The sequence below is a fragment of the Parasteatoda tepidariorum genome, chromosome 3, assembly GCF_043381705.1.
Source record: "Parasteatoda tepidariorum isolate YZ-2023 chromosome 3, CAS_Ptep_4.0, whole genome shotgun sequence".
Taxonomy (NCBI): Eukaryota; Metazoa; Arthropoda; class Arachnida; order Araneae; family Theridiidae; genus Parasteatoda; species Parasteatoda tepidariorum.
Window position 1 is genome coordinate 85993576 of NC_092206.1, and position 22722 is coordinate 86016297.

The window sequence follows — 22722 nt, forward strand, 5'->3', positions numbered from 1 at the left end:
TGTAATATTAAATGTGGATTTTCATGATGTAAACTACATTCGCTTTCATTCGTGACAGTTACAGGGTTGTAAGAACAAATATGGGTGCACGTGATCATTTCCTTAATAATTGACAGCTTTCGTGCAGTATCGATTTTGTGTTAGGACTCGTGTTGAAAAGAGTTAATAAAAATTTGATGGTTTTTTTTAAGGCAGGGTTTATAAAATCATAGACTGGACAGGAAAATTATTTCATTGTATTATATTTCCTTGCAAAATGTGATGGAATTTCTTGATGTTTAATATTTGTATAACTTAATAAATTAAAAGTAAATCATGCCATTTTTATAAATTTCCCAAAGGAAAATTGCAAATTATTATTTTTAGCGTGTCTAATATTTTTTCCTAATATTTAATCATTTAACTCGATTTTGTATAATACACAAACTAGTTTCGATGTGTAAGTTTTTAATAAAATCTTCAAAGATTGTCCACCCAAATTTAATGACCAGGAGTTAATGTGGATAAATAAAGCAATTGATATTTTTTATATATTGTTAATTATAAGAAAACAAATCGAACTATTTTAATCCCGAATATACAATTTTAAAGATCTTGAAGTCAAAATCAAACTATTTTCAACCCGAATATAATGTTTTCAAATTTATTTTATTATACTAAACATCAAGGTGTGTCTGTGGTCAGAATAATCTGAATTGACCACATGCTCAAACATTTATCCTGTATGGAGTCATTTGTACTTTTAAGGTATCCGACTAGTTTCAACCATTTTTATATTTATCAATATAAAATTACAGAAAACTAGTTTGTATTATTATATGCAAAAACTTATTAAACTGGCCAAAAAATATCATTATTATTATTTTATTTTTATATAGCCATTTTTTGGTGAAAATAAGAAATTTTTTTGCATATACACTAAACACTGTAAAAAAAGTTTCCTTTGAGGATTTTATTTATAAGACTATCAACTTTGTCTTGATCTATTATCATGAAATCAAGTGTATATACTACTGATTGACGGATTAAAAAAACAACAAATTTTTAAAAATTTCCTCACTTCTCTTTACAAAAAATATGCAGAAAAAAAATCAAATTTCACTTTTTTCACTTAGTCTGTAGTTCGTGACATATGTGCTATGATCGTAAACACTCATGAAAAATTACAGACAAGTTTTTTTAAAAAGCAAGTTGGTGTAAAATGTGAAAAGTTGGTGTAAAATGTGAGATAAACACAATTAAAAACTTAAAATCTGTTGGTCTTAGAATCTGTTAAAACTTTGCTTTAATTGATAGTATTTAAGCATTATTAAACTGCACTTGAAGATGTTTTGCAGTTTTGCCAATCCGAAAAGTAGTTATTTCATAACAATAGCTATTAAATAATATTTCAGCAGTTTAAATTAGTTCCATGTCTACTAGCTCTGAAAAACATTCCGACAAAATATATTTTTTGGAAGACTAATTAAAGAATAAAGAATAATCGCGAATTTCAATAATGTTTTTTTTTCCTTTAAAAATTTTTAATAAAGATTTATATAATTTTACCACCCAAATAAAGCATTAATTTGAATAAGATTTATATAATACAATCAATTAAACTGAAAATTGGACAGTTGGGACAGTTTTAAAACTTGAATTTCAAAAGGAATTTAAACGAGAAATAATATAAAATTTAAAGGATTTCTGTTAAACAAAAAATTAAAATGGACATTTAAATGACACAAGATTGTGAATCACGAAGATAAAAATCAGATATAATAAAACACGTTGAAAAAATTTAGATAAGCATTAAGAAACAATAATACAAAATCGATATTAAAATGAAATACTACTTTATAGTAAAAATTTAAAACTCATTTTTAACAAGGAATTATGTGAGGCATTAATTTAAAATAAAAACTTTTGCAAAAAGACATTTTTGAAATGAAAGTGAAATCTTTGAAATGAAGCATTAAGAAAAAGTACATGAAAATCAGAATTGTAATAAAAAAAAGCGAATAAAATGAAGACATCTGCTTCGAACTTTTAATTTAGTGCTTTAAAATTTCATTTTTTTTTGAAAGAATTTTTTCTTGATTTCGCTTTTAATGAAGAAATAAACTATTCATAAAACTGACTTTATAATTCAATTTAATCTTAATTCTAGTAGAGTTAACTTAATTCTGATAGTTATCTTAATTTTATTCAAGATGCTTCAACTTTTAACTCATTTTAGGTGCAGTCACAACTTGCTTCTTATTTCAAGATTTTAAGTATTAAAAGATTCTTACTTTATTAAGCTTTAGACAATTGACTTTTGAGAAGTGTTGTTAAATTTTTAATTACACTCTGTAACAAAAAAATCGACGCACCAAGAAGGAGTTGTCCGATTAAAACGAAAATCGGTGGATAGGAAGACAATGTATAGAATAGTAAACGATTAAAATTTGAGAACAATTGAATAATTTATTGCAGAGTTACAGTAACAAGTTCAATAAGGTGTTGACGCGCCTCTAGCCTGGATACAAACTGCCACACGGCGTGGCATAGACCGATAAGGCTCCCGGATGGTCTCGTGCGGTATTTCCTGCCAAATTCGATCCAATTGTCGAACGAGGTCATCAACATTCCGTGCCAGATGCAATCGCCTTCCCATCATGTCCCAGACATGCTCGATGGGAGAGAGATCTTGTGATCTGGCAGGCCGAGGAAGAGTTTGACAAGATTGCAGACAGTTCATAGCAACACTTGCCGTATGTGGTCTGGTATTGCCTGCTAAAAAACCAGCCCAAGGCGCTGCAAGAGGAACGGTAGCAAAAAAGGTCATAGGATGTCGTCGACGTACCGCTGTGCAGTAAGTGTACTATTAATGACGACAAAAGGGGTCCGGCTGTCAAAGGAAATGGCACCCCAGACCATAATGCCTTGTTGAGGGCCGGTGTGGCGTGTAATAGTGAAGGCAGGATCCCCCCTCTGCCCTGTGCGTCTCCAAACACGTCTTCGATTATCATCAGGACACAGTTGGAAGCGGGATTCGTCATCAAAGACTATCCGTCCCCAGTCGGCATCATTCCAGCCTGATCGAGCATCGATTTTGCGCGTCTTAGTGCGTTCTTGGTGCGTCGATTTTTTTGTTATAGAGTGTATTATACAGAACACGAAAAATATCAAGTTATATTAATAGAAAATTATTACATCCGTAATTGTATCTGATGGAGCCAGGTATAATTTTATGCTATTTATTTTGAGTCAAAATGTTTTTTAATTGGTCAAGGCAGTTTAGAAGTATTAAAACATAAGACTCAACGTATGAAGTTCATATTGTTCATGTTATAGCATCTAAGGAAAAGTGTAATTTTAGAAAATAAAAGGAGGATATGTAAATCCCTACTAGAAGCTAAGAAATTTTATGTAGTTAGATTTTTGTACAATTTACTTAAAAAAATCAAAACTAAATTATTTCCCATAAAGAGAATAAAAAATATCTAAATACTAGACAATATTGCATTTAAAAAGAATTTTCTTACAAAGTATATAGTTTAAATGACAATGCTAGATATAGAAAATTAATCTTATCAAAACATGAAAAATGTTTTTTAGAGATTTCTGAAAATGCAGAGATAAAATTTTACTTACAATAAAATTAACTAAATTTGATTTGAAGCAAAAATAAAATAACGGAAAATAAAAATTAGGCACTGTAAAGTTAAAACAACACAAATCATTACTCAGTTTTAAAGTATGTACTTTTTCTAAGAATTAAAACAACAGCAAATAAAGCTTTTATAAATTTACCGCTTGTAAAAATAAAGATAAGAGTTATTTCTTTAACAAAAAATAGCTTCTAAGAATTATTTTTTCTATTTTGACTTGATAAAAATTATTTTGGAACATAAAGTTGATTTGTGGTACATTTTTACATTAGGCAGAGCCGTTTAAAAAAAAAACAGAAAAATTCTTATCGTACATGCAATTAGTTATGCTGTTTATTAAATTTTGGTGTTAAGGCATCAAAGTTTTGCTATCTAAAGTATCTACTTAAGCGTATTTTATAGTTAACAATTAAGCAAGAGGAGAAATTATTAAATAGGAAAGTTAATTCTCTGTATATCATGGAATAAGTAAGAATCAAAGCGAAATATTTTATTTTCAATCCCTTTTAAGTCTGGTCTTTGCTGTTTAAGATGTCATAATGTTTTCCTGACAAGCACAGATACATTTTTTTAAATAAGAATTTTTTAACAGTTTTATTCTGAATAATTCTTATTTATCATATACTTCAAACTTCCAAAATTTGCTACTCTCTGTATAATCCAATTATGCTTACAGTAATCTATGATATCATTTGAAAGATTCCTAAATATATCAGCTGTGAAAACTTTTTTTTATCAAGAGTAACTATAGATTCCAAGAATATTTCTAAAGTCAAACTATAATGATTCATGAATGAAAATAATTGACAAAGTTCTTCTCAAACAGTATAAAAAATAATGAGGAACATGTTTTTACACCTACAAAACTATGGGTTACAATTGAAATCGTAAGACTTTCAAATTTTTTTTTTCTTAGCCTTAAAAGAAAGAAGGAAAAAACATTAACACTATTCTTTTCACGCGTTTTTTTATAGCTTTTCCTTTTTAGAGAACAATAGATTAGAGCCTAGTAAATCATTTTTAAACTTTTAAAGATTTTTCAAAAGTATTTACAAAACACTCTACTAGAAAAAATGAACTGAATATTATTTCAAACATTTAGAATTCATAGCATTTTTTTAAGTATTTAATTTATATAATAGTTAATTAAATATGAAATTCTTGCTTACTGTTCTAAAATATTGCATAAAGAATAATAAGACACTTAATCCAACACATTATCTAAATTCAAATAGTTATTTTTTTAAATAAATTTATAATCTTTTATCGTTATTAATGCATTTATATTAACACATTATAAAAATTTCTTTTGCAGTGATAATTTAAATTTTTTTAGAGAAGAAGTCGTCAAAAAAATATAATTTTTTCACATTTTAACTATTAAAATTTATTTTTAAATAAAAATTTTTTTTAAAACCAATTTACTCAATATACAGGAAAATATGACCCTTGTATCATTCGGGTTAATTCTATATCAATCATGTGACAAGAAGGACAATATTCAAAACTCATTAAATATTAATAAAAATATAAAATGAAACGAAAAAAAAATATTATTCATTTTCAAAAAGGATTCCAGCATTCTCTATTGCACAAAAAAACAACCCCATGGAGTTTTGTTTTATGCCCTATTTTGAGATCTCAGCAGACATGTAGGGAAAAATATTTAGACGATGGGGCAATGGTATGTCTCTTAAGTTTATTTCATAGGCAAACAATGGAACGAAAATATAGGGACTCTTCAATAAATGAGTCTGCATGCTTTCAGGCAATGTAAATAAGAGAACGTTCAAAGTGAATTACAGCATTATTTATGTTTGGAAAAGCTATAAAAGAAATTTCAGTAGACAGTAAAGTTAACTTACCAAGAACTATTCCCTTAAATATAGTAAACATAAAAAATATACATTCGGTACTTTTTCATAAAATGTTATATCTTTTTAGTCACCTACTTCTCTTAAACATGGCATTTTGGATATTATATATATAAGTNTATATATATATAATACACAAAACCTCAACAACATGGTAGATTACGATTTGAACAATCTTAAAAGAGCTTTCATCTTTTGAAAATCTTATATATTGGTTTAAAAATAAGAGAATCCCCTCCAGGAATAATCAAATTATTTAGGTAAATCTTTCACCATTTTGTAGCAAATTAACTACAATGTTAATACCGAAAGCCTTGATCTGAATTTTGTGATTGGCCAGACATTGAAATAGTTTTAAGAATTCCAAAAATTGATAGTTCAAATTTATAATAAGAGAATTCAATCCAGGAGCACTCTAATTATTTATCATAACTTTACCATTTCACCATAGATAAATCATTCACCATTTTGGAACAATCTAGATCCAATGTTTGTGTAGGTAATATTACACTCTGTTCGATTAACGTTTTGTGATTACTGAAAGAGATAACGTTTTGTCCAATACTGAAAGAGTTTATAATCATTCGAAATTCTCACAGCTTAGGGCCATAACAAAATAATTAAATCAAGGAGACCTATAACTTTTTAAGCTAACCATTCACCATTTTAAAGCAATCTAGGTTCCATGTTTGTGCCGTTAATACTATCGGTTTGTACGCTTAAGAAACTTGCTTAAATTCAGTTTAATAATTGAATGGAATATAACAATTATTGAAATTAATTAAAAATTCGTGAAAAAATTGAAAACAATTAGGGATAAATTCGAGGCAAAAATAATATTTCTCCAAATTTGGCCCATTTTTTTAGATAAATTAAATCAAAATATTTCATAATATATATTGAAATAATAATTGTTTAATAGCAAATAACTAAGAATAAATCAAATTTTATATGAAACAGTATTTAATTTAATGCTGTCATTTCTGTTCTTAATTTCTTTCTTTTTTATCATGTGTGGGAAATTTAAATTGTTAAAATTATTTTAATTTAAGAAAAATTGTTTGCTAAGCAACAACTCAGTTTAGTAATTCTGAATGGAGCGCGAGATTTCAGAAATATTCACATAGCTGTTCCTACATACATTATAGTAGAGTAACCATCTTTCCTTGAAATGTTTACCTCGCTAATGCTTGAGACCCATTCTTACATTGCATTAAATTGGTGAAAATTTGCTTCAATATTTAATTCCTTTCAACAAATTTCAATTCATCCACTGCTGAATTAATATTATTCTAAACATTTATAATTTATATAGAAACACCACTTACTCGCAAATCATCTTCACTTTGTGAATGAGCTTCATGAAAGGCTTCTATCTCTGCTGATGTCAAAGGATGAAGACTGCATACTGTTTTTCGATCTCGAGAATTCCGTCTACCCCCAAATGCACTAGACGGGATTGAAGTAGTGGAGTAGGAACGACCTTTGGAACACGCTGGTATTGATACATGTTGCGAACGACTACAGGAAGGTAAACAACAAAATAAATCTTAGCGATTTGAAACAAAGTATGAAATTTGATCGAAAAATTAAGAATATACAAGAGAGCTTTGATTTTAAAAAAACCTAAACTGTTTAAAAATAATAAGAGAAAGTTCAACAACTCTTGACTAAAAATATTAGTAGAAATAAAATAAAAAACATATAAATTTTGAGCTAAGAATTATCACATGTCAAATCCTTGTTCTTAACTATCTTTCTGTTAATGTGTTTTTCACTTATGATAAAAAAAACTTTCAATCGATCCATTTTAATGAAATATGACATATTTCTTTATTGTAAATGATAGATATGAAAATCTAAACATTACTCATAAATTTATTTTTATGTAGAAAATTTGTATATATTAATTTATTTCTGGGAGTGATTTCTACAAGAAACTTAGATTCACAACAGACCAAATAATCAGATCCGTTTTCTCTATTGTTAAGCAAGGAAGTTTTTTTCATAGATATATTTTATTACCATCGTTGAAAAGCCAGTTTTGAGCTTATGATTACCAATGTTCAACTCCGTAGTCATGTGATTTTAAACTCAATTCCGTAGTCAAGGGAACTCCTGGATAAAGTATTTGGACGAAATTTACCAACGTGTCTGGCTTTTTGATGGAACTAATTCGCAATTTCGTTACATGGAGAGGAAAAGCACTAAAGCTTCCCATAGTTGGCTAAACGAAAAAAAAAAAACTCTAAACCATGATGCGTTTACGACTGAGAATACTTTACATCACTGTGGTCGGTACGAGACGGGTGCTGAATTCGTATCAACTCGCCCACGCTGGAATTCTAAGGGTCACCTTTTTTGGGAGACAAGTGCTCTACCACCTGAAAAACCAAGGCTCTTGATAGATATGTTATACAGATTATATATATTTGTTTACTATTAGATGTATTAAAATGGGTTTGTTTATGGATATACGTTAGTGAATAAAACAGCAAAGGTTATAAAACATTACACACGAGGGAATAAAATGCAAGTCAAGAATATAATTTTTAATTGTCTGAGCTGCTTGAATTACTTGTAAAATAATTTAAAATTGTTTTAATTAAGGAATTTTAAAACTTTCATTCGGGTATTCATTCACATAACAGCTAAGGATAATATTTTAATTCCGCTCTTCTTTCAATGAATAACTTATAGTATTCTTAATTTAAATGCAGAACTCACAAATCAACAAATAAAATTGAGTTCAATTTTTATTATTATTTTGAATGAAGTGAGTACATAAACAGACATTAACAAGCTTCCAAAACTATGGATTGTAAAAAATTTCGAAATTGATATTAAACTAATATAATACAACAGAATACGCATATCATTTTGCGTTTCAAAGAGTTTGTTTAGATCATGCATTATTTCAAGATAATTATAACAGTTATCGTTCTGTTTCTATATTAGCATGGTACTCGTAGTTTAATATAATACATAAGGAAATAAACTTGCAGTCAAGAATATTAAATTCAAATTGTCTGAACTACCAGAATTGCTTATGAAATGAGTAAGGAGACTTTTAATTAAGACATTTTAAGTCTTTCACTTGAGTAATTTAACATTTACTACTCAAAAGACGTCGGGAGAAAAACTATTAGGCGAAGTTAAAACTTAGTACTGTTTTAAAGGGAAAGAAAAACTGGCAAGGAATCAAATCCTGAAAACCTTAAATAAATATTACTATGGTGGAAGAATTAATTCCTTAAAAAGGTATTTAATATATATATATATATANTATATATATATATATATATATATATATTATAGGTTGATAAGCACTTTACATCTTAATTAACCAGGGGAGACTATGAAATTATTTATCATTATCCATATTATTTTTATCCAAATATATTTTATAAATAACTATTTATAATAGTTTATCTATATTTATTTTATCACTATCGACTTTGTTTTCTATCACATTTTATCGTTCTTAACAAATTTGGTCACAACACAGTAAGAAATTTACTTTTTGCAGTAAATTTTTACTTTTACCGTAACTTTTTACTTTTACCCTTAATTTTTTAACCGTTACTTTTCACCGTAAAGTCCATTTTCACCTAAACGTGATATGGAACAAATAATCTGATATACCATAATTGTTACAGTAATATTTACCGCAAAATCACTGAATCACTCTAATTAAATATTAGTACTGTTTACATTGCGGTGTAATATTTTACGGTAAAAATGAATTTTAGGTTAAATAGCTTTTTCGGATGATGCATCCAATAAGTCGGTATTTATACCGTAATTTGGTATGGAATGTTTTATAGTGTACCCACCACTTGTGGCTAAAGAGATTTCAGTACATGCAGTTTATACCTGTAACAACATGTGTTACCTGCTGGTTGATGATCATATCAGCTTTTCCAGAAATGTGTTCGAGAAATCTTTTTGATTTTTTTAGTTTTTTAATTTATTTGATTGTAAAATTTAACTCCATAGAATTTACACTTAAAAATAGAGCTATGGTAGATGCGTAATCAGATTTTATTGTAAGATAAAATGCTTATTTAAAAAAAAAATGATAGTGTAATTTATTTCTCTTAGGCCTAAAAGAGTTAGAATTGTATGCTTGTTGTACCGTATATCGGTACCCGTAGACTATGATTTTTACAATATTTAAATAATATGTATGTATATGTATGCAATATGTATGTACATTTGATATGTATATGTGATAGATGTAATTTTATGTTCTGTAAAGCTGTATTATGAATATTTTAAGCATATTGCATTGTTTCAGGTTAAAATGTTCCAGAAGAACTTATGAATACTGGCAAAGATAACATGTTGTTTTTTCACATATTGCTACAATCATTCTGCAATGCTTATGGATGATTTATTCATGCAAATTTGATTGGGGTTTGGTTAAATTTTTAATTTTGAAATTAAATTTAAAGATTTAAATGTCAGAGCAGTTGGTCACCTAGGGAAGACTTGGTACATATAGTTGATAACAGCACATATATTAACAATTGCCACAACAACCACATTGCATACAGAAATAAAACAATAATAAAAATGTAGTAGAAAACTGAACTATGGAATAATGCATAGATTGCTCTTTAGTAACGACAGGAAGAAAGAAATTTATATTTTTGAAAAAGATTAAAAATATATATTTACACAGTCCCTTAAAGAAATTAATAAACCATCATATGAATATTATAAATTGGGAAAAATAGTTGTTTTGTATTGCTTTCAGATGTTTGTCATCGAGGTTCTAGGTTAAACAGATGTAGATGAAATAATGACACTCAATCGTTTTTCTTTTCTCTAAACATGAATGAACATTGTTTCGCCAAGTTTGGCAAACAATGACAAGCTACAATGACACGGCTGTTAGTTTTGATCGATAAAAATAAATTTTAAAAAAAGCCATTTCTTGAGCAAGGTACAAGGTAGAAAAATCTCCGTCAGCTTAAGGGTCGGAAAAGAAACATTTCAATGCGGAGAATGTTTTTACTTTTCCTTTTTTCAAAGCCTCCAGAAAACATAACCTGAAGCTCGGGGAATAAGAAAATCATTTTCAAGCTGCGAAACTGCCGACATATGCATCGTGTTTTCTTTACTTTTTTTTTGACATCATCCTATTTTGTCTGTGTCAAGAAAATTGTCAAGTAAGGAACTTAAAACCACGTATAAGCACTTTTTTATTTATATAGAAAATTGACTCGATGCTTTTTTTTTCTTGTTTGAGATTTATGGGTAATTACATCGTTGTATTAAGCTGCAGTGAGAAAAGGAAAAATAAGAGAAAGGTAAAAATGTTTTAAACCCATTAAGCGGAAGCGGAAATATTAAATAAAAAAGTCTTTTTGTATCTTCTTTGAATGTTTCGGTTTAAAAATCGAACAAAGCGTATTTAAGGATATGTTTGTTATAATATTTTAGAAAAATAACAAACTTCTGATAAAGTAAAATACATATTAATTTTAAAACTATAAATTTCTTAGATGGGAAAATATATTCAGTAGAGAAATAAACATGATTTATAATTTAAGAAATTTGGGAATATAGATTGTTAAGTGATAGATAACCATTGTAATTGAAAAGTAATTGTTAAAAGGTAAATAACCGAAGGATGTGGTCAATGGAACTACTGTAAGTGTTTAAAAAAGGTAGTTTTTAGTGAGAAAATTGTTTTGGTAAACAAAATTGGAATACCTTTAAACATTTGAAAGCTATTTTTCTTCTTTCTTTCTTTTTTTACATAACCATTTCTAGTAATCGATACCATTTCCTTTTAAGTAACGTTACTGCGTTACACTTAGCAAAAACACATAGAATTAAATAATTAACAAGCTAAGAATCTGATAAAAGCATTAAAAACGCTTTTTTTTTGTATGTTTACTAAGAAGCGTGCAGTAACGTTGCGCGCATTTTTTTTTATATATGTTGAATAAGAAATAAAGGTTTTTTGTAAGAAGATAGGCGATTTCTAAAAAATCTCTACCTATAGTAAGTTTACATATATGTTTACTTGCATTTTTAACTGCACGTTCACTAACAAGGGAAGTATTCATTGCGAAAATTCCTATTAAAACAAAATTAGGCTTAATTGAAGAGCAAGTTTGATAACCTTGGATAGGGTAAAAATTAACCACCTATGCCCCTAAGGAAAAATTTGCCCATTAAAATCGTAGTATATTTACTTCTAAACTAACAAAAACCTTCGGACTTAGGTGTAATCGTGGTGTGATGGTTAGGGTCTCCGCTTTCTACCAGCTTTCTACCGCTTTTTCCGCTTTCTACCTACCGATTCCTTTAAATCTCAGGTGGGACTGTTGAATTTTAAAAAAGATTGAGAGCTGCATGATATTTTTTATTCGATTTATAAATTATTATTTTTTTTTTAAATTTAAATAATATTTTTTTTAAATAAAATCATTAAAACACATTTTTGTTTTTAAATATATGGATAATATGTATTTAAAATATTAAAATAGTTATTATAATATTAAAATATTATAGTTACATAATATAATATAGTTATATAATATAGTTATATGATATAGTTATATAATAGTTATTATAACATTAAAATAATAATATTTAAATATTTAAAATATATGGATAATATATATATAATATTATATTAATTTAAATTTTGAATAAAATTTGTTATTAAATAAGTCATACATTTTTATTAAAAATAAATTTTTTACTAATTTGTATTTTTTTTTTAAAATAGAAAATTTCATTTAAAACACAATTTTTTTATTTTGCCCCCTTTATTTTATTTATTTTCATTAATCCATTTATTTTATTGTAAAATAAAAATAAATAAATATTAATTTATTTGTTTTTCAAAAATTTAAATCTTTAAAAATTTAAATGTTTAAGGAAAAATTTAAATAAAAAATAATAATTTATAAATTGAATAAAGCATATTCGATTGTTAGGAACTATTTTTACAAAAGAAAATTAGAGATAAATTTCAAACGTCTTAGCTGGGATTTAATCTAGGGAACTTCTTAGTAAAAGGTAGAAAGCCAAATTGTTACATCTCGAATGCAGGTAAGTCGGGAAGTTTTTGCTAGTTTAAAAGTTAATGAACTGAGACAATTATATTTTTCCCTAGGGGCATATTTTATCTTATAAGAGCAGATTTTGTGGCTAACATTTTTCTCATCCAAGATATTCAAACAGACTCTTTAATTCAAACTTAACTTTATTTTAACAGGAATTTTGGAAATGCGTATTTCCCTTGTAAGAAGCAATTAGTAATGCTACAAAAACTATTTCTCCACCCCAATGCAGTTCTGTAGCGATACAGCGAAATGTGAGTTGTTGCCTTTAATGCATACAGACGGGAGTATACGTGTTTCGATTGTCTTTAGATAAGGTACGCAAGGAGGCGAGACAATACTCGCAACATCCCACGAGACAAAATATTGTGCACTGCTTTTCGGCCACAGATGATTTAGGTTGGTTTATGAATTTTCACATTGCTACATTAATGAAACAAAATATAACGACTGCCAAAATCATAACGATGCCTTTGTCTTTTTGTTTATATAAACTTAAATAAAAGTATAAGACATAAAATTAATTTTTGGAACTTATACTTCTTACTTTTTCTAATTATAGATAAAAATCTAATGATGGTGTCTATTGTTGGCGGTGCATTTTTATCAGAAGGAAAATCACATGGTAGGATCCAGTTCTCCCAAATTGGTTTGGTTGTCATCAGCATAAAATTGATATAAGTCATAAAGGAATTGTTTTCCTAGAAATATTTCTGTATCCCTAATTTAAAGATATTTACCAGTACTGTTATTATAAGGCTTTTAGTATTGCTTGTTTCCTAAATTAAGAGTTTAAGAGGAATATTGTTATTATTATTATTATTAGAAAGACGTAATTCTACGTTACGTTTTAAGATAAAGTTGATTAAACCGGTGTCTCATCTTATTAGCCATTTTACAATTATTACTTTCTGGTGCAAATTACATTAATATACTTGTTCCCGTCAAGTAATTTTCTTTCTCTTTCTCCCTCTGGTTGAACGTAGAAGTAACGACACGCATGCGCACTGCTCAAAACAAAAAAGAACTGAATTTTGAATTGGGTATAATATAGCCTACGTCACAGGTTGTATTGTTCCTACTAAATTTAACCCATGAACGGCATTTTCTGCGAGCCTAACTTCAAGCCACAAATAAACAAACGAAGTGTTCGATCGTTTAAATAGCTGCTCGCCAGATTTTATTGCATTATAAAGAAAAGTTATTGAAACTAAATACAACTAAATAAACAACAACAACTAAAACAAATAACAACAACTACTAATAACAATAACTAAATAAACAACAACTAAATTCCATTCGTTTAGCATTGCGTAATATGTTGTTCCTACTAAATCGAAGTAGTTGTGTTTTTTTCATATTAATTTTCATATAATCATATTTTCATAATAAATTGTCAGTCGATTTGTAGAATTTCATGTAGCTGTTGAGCTTTAAATTGTAAACACTTTTCTTTTCTCTTATTAAACACTTTAAATATTCTTAGATTTGACTGTTGAATTAGAATTACTTTGATCACTTCTTAATAAAACTTCTAGAATTAGATTTTATAGATGAACCACCGTTAGCAATACTAATATGAATTACTTTTAAAGAGAATCATTTAATGATTTAGACCTAAACTTTTAGCTTTATGCACAAATTGATGAGTGAAAACATTGCATTTAAAATATATCCATCCGGTTGGTAAGAAAATATCTTAAATTACAGTTGTGAACTTGTGGCGTATCTACCACTACGAATATTAAACATCAATTCACTGATATATAAGACAAGCTACCTTGATTCAATCTTGAGGTACCTTTTGATAGATGAAGATTGGCATTGTCCGAATAATTCCTCCCCCACATTGGTGACCTGGACGCGATTTGAACGCGCAGTAACGCCCACTTCGACTTGGTAACGCCTATTTCTATGGATAGTCCACATTGAACGATTGACTTGCTACTTGTGACTGCAACATTATCCACCTCTTCACGCTGTTGCTGCTCAGTCTCATCTCGATCATACTAAACGTAAGCCTGCATACACTCGACTGCTAAAGACAACACAGGGGCGACTACGACTGTGAAGTTAATACACCTCTCACATTCAGCACTCAATAACCCAGTGACCTTAATTACAGCTCACCCGGTCTTTCACAAGTGCAGCAACTAGTGGTATCAGTTAATCGAATTCTATCCCTGATAAAATTCTTGCGGGGGAGCATTGTGGCGTAACTACCACTACGAATATTAACCATCAATTCACTGGTATATAAGACAAGCTAACTTGATTCAATCACGAGGTACCTTTTGATAGATGAAGGTTGGCCTGATCGATAACTCCGCCCCCACAAACTCACCAAATTTGTCACAATAATACATTTTTAATTATAAATGTTATATGTATAGTTAGATTTCGAAAAATGATTTACGTTCAGTAATAGATCTTTATAGTATCATAAGGAAAATATTTGGACATGGGATGTGGTGGCACAAGTGTTCTTTTTAGTACATATATGTTCAGTTGAATAATTTCTACTGTTTTATATCAAGAAACAACAATTATTGCGAAGCAATTATCGGGGTTGGGGAACGTCAGCGAACAGAGAACATTGATCACTAGTAAATAATAATAAAAAAAATTCTTCGTAGTTGATTCCATAAAGTAATTTTATTTGAGTGAAACAGAAGCTAAAGCATTGAGGTAAAAATTGTGATCAAAACTACCAGAAGATGGAGAAATTTACCATCTTTCTTGTTCTATCAGAACATGAAACAGCTCTTTGATTTTTACAGAAGCACTTAAGTAATGATTTTGGTTAAATTAAGCAGAAAATATTATGTTATAATGTGTGATAAAATTTGGCAATATTATCATGCTTCTTTAGAGTATCGCTTAAAAACCATTCATTCGGTTAAATTTACTTTTCAGCTCTGAATTTTTACTAACTAATAACTACTGTACTGCTAAAAACTCTAACTGATCACTGTACAAACTGATAACTGTAATAAGACCCATGATTTCGAAAATCAGACTGTCCGGTAAACCGTTACCATATGAACGGAAAAATTACCGAATAGATGGTTCATAAATACAATATACTTTGGTTTTATTACCGGAATTAAGACTTTTTTTTAAACCAAAAATGTCATTCCCAAATGGTTATTTTATCAGAAATTTTTCTCTTTGTGTCAAAATTTTTCCTTCTTCATGAAAGTTTTTCTCCATGACGTAAATAATTTACAATTTTTTTTTAACAAAAAAGTATAGGCACAAGGAGATAAAATCTTACAGCATTTATTTGAACGTGGCTATCCAAAGTAAGTGATTTTTAAGTCTATTTAAAAGCTGTAAAAACATATAAATGAACATTCTAATGGAATTAACGTCTTGGCCATGGAAAAATGGATATAATATCCTTACTAAGAAAACTGCTCTAAGGGCTACAGCAATTTTTTCGGAAGTAGTGTAAAAGCTGTAAAGCTACTATTAGAAATATTTATAAAATTCCTGCAAAACTATTTAAAGTATAGATTTTAAAGTCTGAAACTGTTAATAAATGTGTTAATGATGATTTATTAAAAGTGAATTTTCAGTAAGTAGTTTGAAATCTGTAAAAATATTGAGGAGTGTTTAGTAAATTAACAATTTAGATGTTAAAGCTTGAAACTTTGAAAACAAAATACTGAAACATGAATGCTGCAGAAAGCTATTTAAGGCGAATGTTTCTGTATACAGCTTTCCAGGTTTCAAATTGTACTTTTCAACAATTTTACAACAAGCACAACGATTAACGACAAGATGCTTCTATTATTTTTTTTCTGTAGTTTCAATATAAGCTTTGCATTGATTGCCCTGATTCGAAAATTGCAAATAGTTATCAAACATATCATTAATTTTGTATTTTTCGTTTCAGTTTTTTTTTGTTCGTAAACTATTCAGAAAAATCCACCCTTAATCGCAGCGTGTGCTTTCTTCCAAATAATGAAGGAAACAGGAGGATCTGTTGAGCCATTTCCTAGTTCAGAATGTCTTCTTTTTGTGCGTATGTTCGACGCTAAATGGAACCAAATAACAGGTGATTACGACCTTTTATTTGCGAGACCAGGAAGCTCATTAATCCGAATTCTTTCTCTCTGATGATGGGGATACCAATTGGGAATGATGGAGATATCCTTTCATTTGCAAAAAGGACTTATATACTGTCGAAGCAGAGCCATAGGGGAATTACCAAATGAAAATACTCAACAATGTATGCTGGAAACTAGATTCCGTTACGAAAGAGAAAATTATGTAATAATATTCATAAGATAAGGTAATAAATAATAACTGAAAACAACTCATAAAAATAATTCAGCGAGAAAAAGTATTAATAATTCAAGTGTCATAGTTTCCAGTTTTTGTTTAAAAGTTTTTTTTTGTTTAATTTTTTTTCTCTCAGACGTTTTTTTCACAAATATTAAAATAAATTGGATAGAACTTTGAAAAAAAAACATCCACAAGCAGACATTGAACTAGCAATTAAAATAACAAAAACACTTGGTGATGTTTTTATGAGTCTTCAAGTAATTTTAACGGATTCTATGCTATGCTACTGTTTCAACTACAAATTGAGACAAGTATTAGAACAAACACCTACGCCATTAGCGACTAATATTACTTGTACTCTAGAATGTAATTTTCATTTCTTAAAGCAATTTACTCAATTCATTTAGAGGGGATTTTGAGAAAAAATTATCATAAATTTATAGTGTATTTAGGAAGTCGATATACATATCATTCCTTTTATTTGCACTTATTGATCTAAATATTTCGTATTTGTTTTATTTTATTTATTTCGATTTACAAACAGAGCAATGACTGAATTATTATTTTACTAATATGCAAATCTTATCAAATGGCGTGTTTCAAGTGCTCAAAAATAGGAGCTCATTCTCAATGCTAGTCAGACGTGAATGATATGTTTCAAGAATGACAGAAGACGTGAATGACAGAATGAAATCTAAAGCGTTATGTTGCCAACGAAAAATAGAAAATAAATGGGAGAAGCAAAACTAGTATAACAGTAGTAACCGAGAGAGAAACAAAAATAAAAAGGGAAAAAAAACTGAACAATAAAAACCACTGTGATCGAGAGGGATAAAGCAGGGTAAAATACATTTCCCCACGCTTTGTAGAGGGGTGAAGAACTAATGTCATTAACAAGAAAATCAGCTATCATACGAATGAAATCAAGTCATCAAGATGACCTGAGGTGACTGAAGTGGAAATGATTTCGGCGTTGTCTAAATTGAATTTATGCTCACGACTCCAACAATGTGCAGCAATTGATGATTTATCGCATTCTTGTTACGGAAACATCTATCGTGTTCCTTTAATCTAAATTTAAAAATGTGTCTGGTTTGTTCAATGTAGCTAATGGTCTAGGCTGAATGTTATCAATTATTATTAATCATTACAACTTATAAAAATCAAATAAAAAAAGAACAAATTATGTACAGCTGCAATAAACAAGCACATCAGTTCACTAGAGGGCGTGGATATAGAGTACAAACTAGTTACTAGACCAGTGATGTCAACGTTCACCGTGACGTCGGTTTGGTCGAGTGATTGATCTTTCTGCCTTTATATCTATGGGTCTAGGTAATGGTAATGGTCTAGGTAATGGTCTAGGTAGTAGTAACCGACCTACCCCCGAAGAAGTTTGCGGATAAGGGTTTCACCCGTTGTTACGTGAACTAAACACAACAAAATTACAGAAAAATAAAATCAAAACTAAAAAGATTGATACACGTAGGAAAAATCCCAAAATCAAAAAGATGATTAAAATAAAACAGAATCCTCAAAAAAAATTTAAAAGCGCTTAAAACATTTAAGTGAATAAAATTAACCAACAATAAAAGTGTCAAAAATACAGGTAAAAACATATGAAAGTAAGGTCAGGTGAAACATCAAATGATAAAAATATAAAAAGTTACATTAAATACAAATAAGACTAAAATAAGATTAATAGAATAATTAAAATAGTCGACTAAAAGTTCAAGTGTCCCCCTTTCAAGGCCAAGTGCCTCCAGGATTAAAAATGTTCTAAGGTAAACCAAAGTTTCTCTAAAAGGATAAAAATTCAAAGAGGACCCCAGGTAAGACTGAGGGTGCTGAAGTTCACCAAGATCAAAATTTCATTTCGAATGTCGTATGTATAATGAGGATGCTAGTCCAAGGGGAGGACAAAGTCAAAGGGTACGGTAAGTGCCGAGGTAAAATACTAAAAGCAAATATTAAAACCAGGAAAGCCAAAAGTTTAAAAAAAAAAATAAAACCAGATAAAATTAGTCAGATGTACTCTCTGGGGCAAGCAGATCATCCAGGGTATATTTAAGAATTTCAATGATTTTACCCCTGCAGACCTAACTAAGGTGAAGTCTACTAAAAGTCAATGTAGCTAAGGTATGCGTAAAAGGTAAAATAAAATCAATATCTGCGTTTAAAGTAAATTAAATGTTGTGGTCAACCGAGTTGACAACAGAATTTAACTTTTGAAAATCTGTATCACTGTCTCTACTAAGAAAACGTATCGTCAACAGATTTTTTCCATTATGAGAATTTTAAAAACTGTAAAACATTTTCTTTGAAATAATGCAAGAATGCTAAGCAACAAAGAATGGAAGAGAGAGTGTTGACCATGGAAAAAGCTTTTAGAAATTACCAGTGAATTAAATGGCCGTTTGCAGAATGCAAGAATTGACAAGGGCGATAATTTCTAGCGTCAGTAATGTTTGCTTGATTATAGCTATCATTAATCAAACAAGGAGTTTATTGCAAGTTCTTAGGTATTTGATTATTGTTTATTCGTTATGTCAGATGAACTCAATGACCAACGTGAATCATTCAATATAGGAATAGAATTACTTAAGATTTTAAAAAGTATTTCTATAAAACTAAATAGTTAAAAATCAATGGTAGTTGAAATAGAAAACAATAATTTACGTACTATAAAGCAAAACTAATAGAGGAATAGTACTAAATAATTTAAGAGAAATGTAAAGAATCGCCTTACTATTACTGACGCCAATGAAACTTAATTAATTTTGGTAATAGCCGGTATTAATGGAATGATATTAATGGAAATAAAATGTATTGGAAAGCAGAAGTTATGAAATGGAAAGCAGAAGTTATGAAATGGAAAGCAAAAGTTATGTATTGAAAAGAAAAAGTAATAGAAAAATCGTACTAATTCATTCAAGAATATAAAAAAATCGCCATACTATTATTGACGCCAATGTTGCTTAATTAAAATTGGTACTAGGTATTTTTGGCATAATATTTATTGGTGAAATTTTAATCAATACCAAATATACTATTGTAGATAAAATTATCATTTAAATTAAAACAGCATTAATACCGTGCAGTTTTAATATAGTTAATGTAGAAAGAGGGGTTTTGCGTGCCTTTGAAAGGGATAAGTACCAGGGAAAATCACTCAATTTTGTAAATTTTAACCATCATGATTAGGTCTTAAGCAATAACATTAATTCTAAACGATCTTCACATAGTTAATCGTTATTTCGGTGGGATGAACAACCAAAAACGCGTTTTGACGTTTTGATTAATCTATGGCAAAAAAATAATAATAAGCAAAAAAATGACATTACGTTAGCTTTACTAATTTTGTTGGTTCACTTTTAGTTTTGTACATGATTTCGTAGTGTTTTTTTCAGTACTGATTTATTGATAATTTAATTTTTTATTCAGTTTGGAAAACGGGTATTCAGTTAACAATGAAAAATGGGCAAGGCAACTGAATTTAAAACTTTAGCTAATTTTGAAGAAATGTTTTTTTTCCCTACTAAACTAAAACGATACAAAGTAAGATTTATTTAAAAGATTTTCAATTGAAATGAATAGAATATTTTCAATATGATTTTTTATCATTGCTGTAAAAAAGTTCTTTATTAAATAATTCACAATTTATATTATGCCTTTATATTCATTCTATGAAATTTCCTATTTTTAATTTATTATGTTTTATCTTCTTCTTAGCAAAGATTTATTGCAAACACAATTCCCCATAAAAGTTCTTTATAACAAAAAAATGTAATTTTCATAGTTTAATAGTGTATAGTATAAATTCTGTATTGCCAGCAGTACATAGTATAATTTCTATACTACTCATACCAGCATTGATACAATCTATAGTACACATAGGGGTATCAAATTGGGCTCAATGCGACAGAGGGAAAAACAATTTAAATACCACAGACTTCTTAGCTGAACGTGATGTTTTAAATAGAAATGTCTGCAAGTAAGAGATGTTTTAGCTTACGTGCCCGTTTTGCACTTAAAAGCACTTCTAAATGCCACAGTAGGGAATGATTCGATAACATTGTTATTTCTCCAGAGGGACTATTACTTCAGAAGATCACGTAAAAAGTTAAGTTTTATCTGTCCTTTCTTGTAGTGGTAAACCTGATAACACACCCATTTTTTTGTAAAATTTGAATTGTTTATGCAAAAATACTTCTAATATTTAAGAAAAGGAATTTTGAACAAAAGTTTAAGGGATATATAATTTTTTTGCCAATAATATCCCTTATATGTTGCGTATTTGTTATCATTTTTACTGCTTTGATTTACTCAAGGTCACGTAAACTGCAATTGGATGCCAGCAAGCGATGTCACGCGTAGAGAAGCATATTAGGTTCAATACCCACGCATAACGTCGCTTGCTGGTATGCAATTAAATCTGAACCGAAAATTGCTTCAGTTAACAAACCCTAGCCTCAAAGTTCACGCGCCATACACAACGATATGATTAGACCCAATCATGTGATTAGCTGTATTATCGAATTATAGCCTGACTATGCAGCGTAGTCGAAAATAAATATATCGTGGTTTTCCTCTATATGCAACGTAAATGCGGGTTAGTTCGATCAAAAAGTCCTCCACAAAGGTAAATTTCTCTCAATACTTGATCCTGATTAATGTCTTCCCATAGCCAAGTTAAAGAAAATATCACAAGCCGTCATGCAAGAAATTGTAGAAAGCATAACTTCATAAGTAGTTGTTTGAACAATTATTGATATGAGAATCATTTTTTTTCCTGTTCTATCGGAGGTATCTAAATACTTATTATCAGATAGTGTAAGAAAAGTTATTAGAACGCCATAAAAATGCTGAATTACTGATACACATAGTATCAAGATTATTAATAAAAAAAGCAAAAATACTTGATAATTAAAAATTAATTACAAAAACTACTGTTTTTAAACCAATAACAGGAAAAAAAAACTCCTCAGAAGAGAAAGAAACAAAAATTTAAGAAAGTTGTACGGTAGAATGTTAAAAAGAAACATAATAAAAAGGGTGTCATTTATCATGGTAATTAATAATTAACTATCTTGCTATCTTATTAACTAGCTAATTGAAACATATTTTAAAACCAGCTTTTAAAAACAGCTCAGTTTAAGTTCTTTAAAATTATTTTATATTTAAAAAATATGTATGTAAAATGTCTGAAAATATTTTTAAAAAAAAAACTCACCTAGGTGAGACCGCACAACCTGTTTGAGGACTACTACCACCTCTAGGAGAAGTGTTCTGTGAATCTGTTGGATGTCTAAAACTTGTGCTACGTTTTCGAGAGGGTTCTGGTTCTAGAGTAGGTAATCCCGTGGCTGAAGTTGTTGTAGTCCATGTACTGGTTGACATGCGCCGCAGTATACTTGGGGGAAGATTTCGACGTAACCTCTGAAAGAAAAATGCATTTAGTTAACAAAAATTTAATTTTCTTATAATGATTAATCTGTGAAATAAAATTAACTAGTTTGAATATTAAATTCGATCTGCTCTAAGAATAATAGAATTGAATTGGTCTAAATGCAAAGGAGAGTAGCTTGTCGACTAAATATTTAAATACCATTAATAATATATCCATATAGCATTAAAAAGGAATAAAATATCCCATCAGGAAATGTCCGTTTTTGTAATATAGCTTTCTAATTATACTGAACAACAGCTTTTTTATGTTTTCTGTTGCGTGATATTTTTTAAACAGATCTTCGATACTTTCGAGTCAAATCTGCAATCAGTTTCTCTCTCTCTCTCTCTCATATATATATATATATATATATATATATAATA

At 28.9% G+C, this 22722-nt stretch overlaps 1 protein-coding gene across 2 annotated transcripts in view; it reads right to left on the bottom strand.

Annotated features, from left to right (window-relative positions):
• LOC107436844 (cGMP-inhibited 3',5'-cyclic phosphodiesterase 3A) overlaps nucleotides 1–22722 on the bottom strand; it is a 286371-nt gene that overhangs the window by 121458 nt on the left and 142191 nt on the right. For both annotated transcript variants that reach the window (XM_071178926.1, XM_016048661.3), the window contains exons 3-4: nucleotides 22124–22329; nucleotides 6838–7030 (exon numbers count right to left, since the gene is read on the bottom strand). In XM_071178926.1, coding sequence (XP_071035027.1) covers nucleotides 6838–7030; nucleotides 22124–22329 — 399 coding nt within the window. The remainder of the gene's footprint in view (nucleotides 1–6837; nucleotides 7031–22123; nucleotides 22330–22722) is intronic.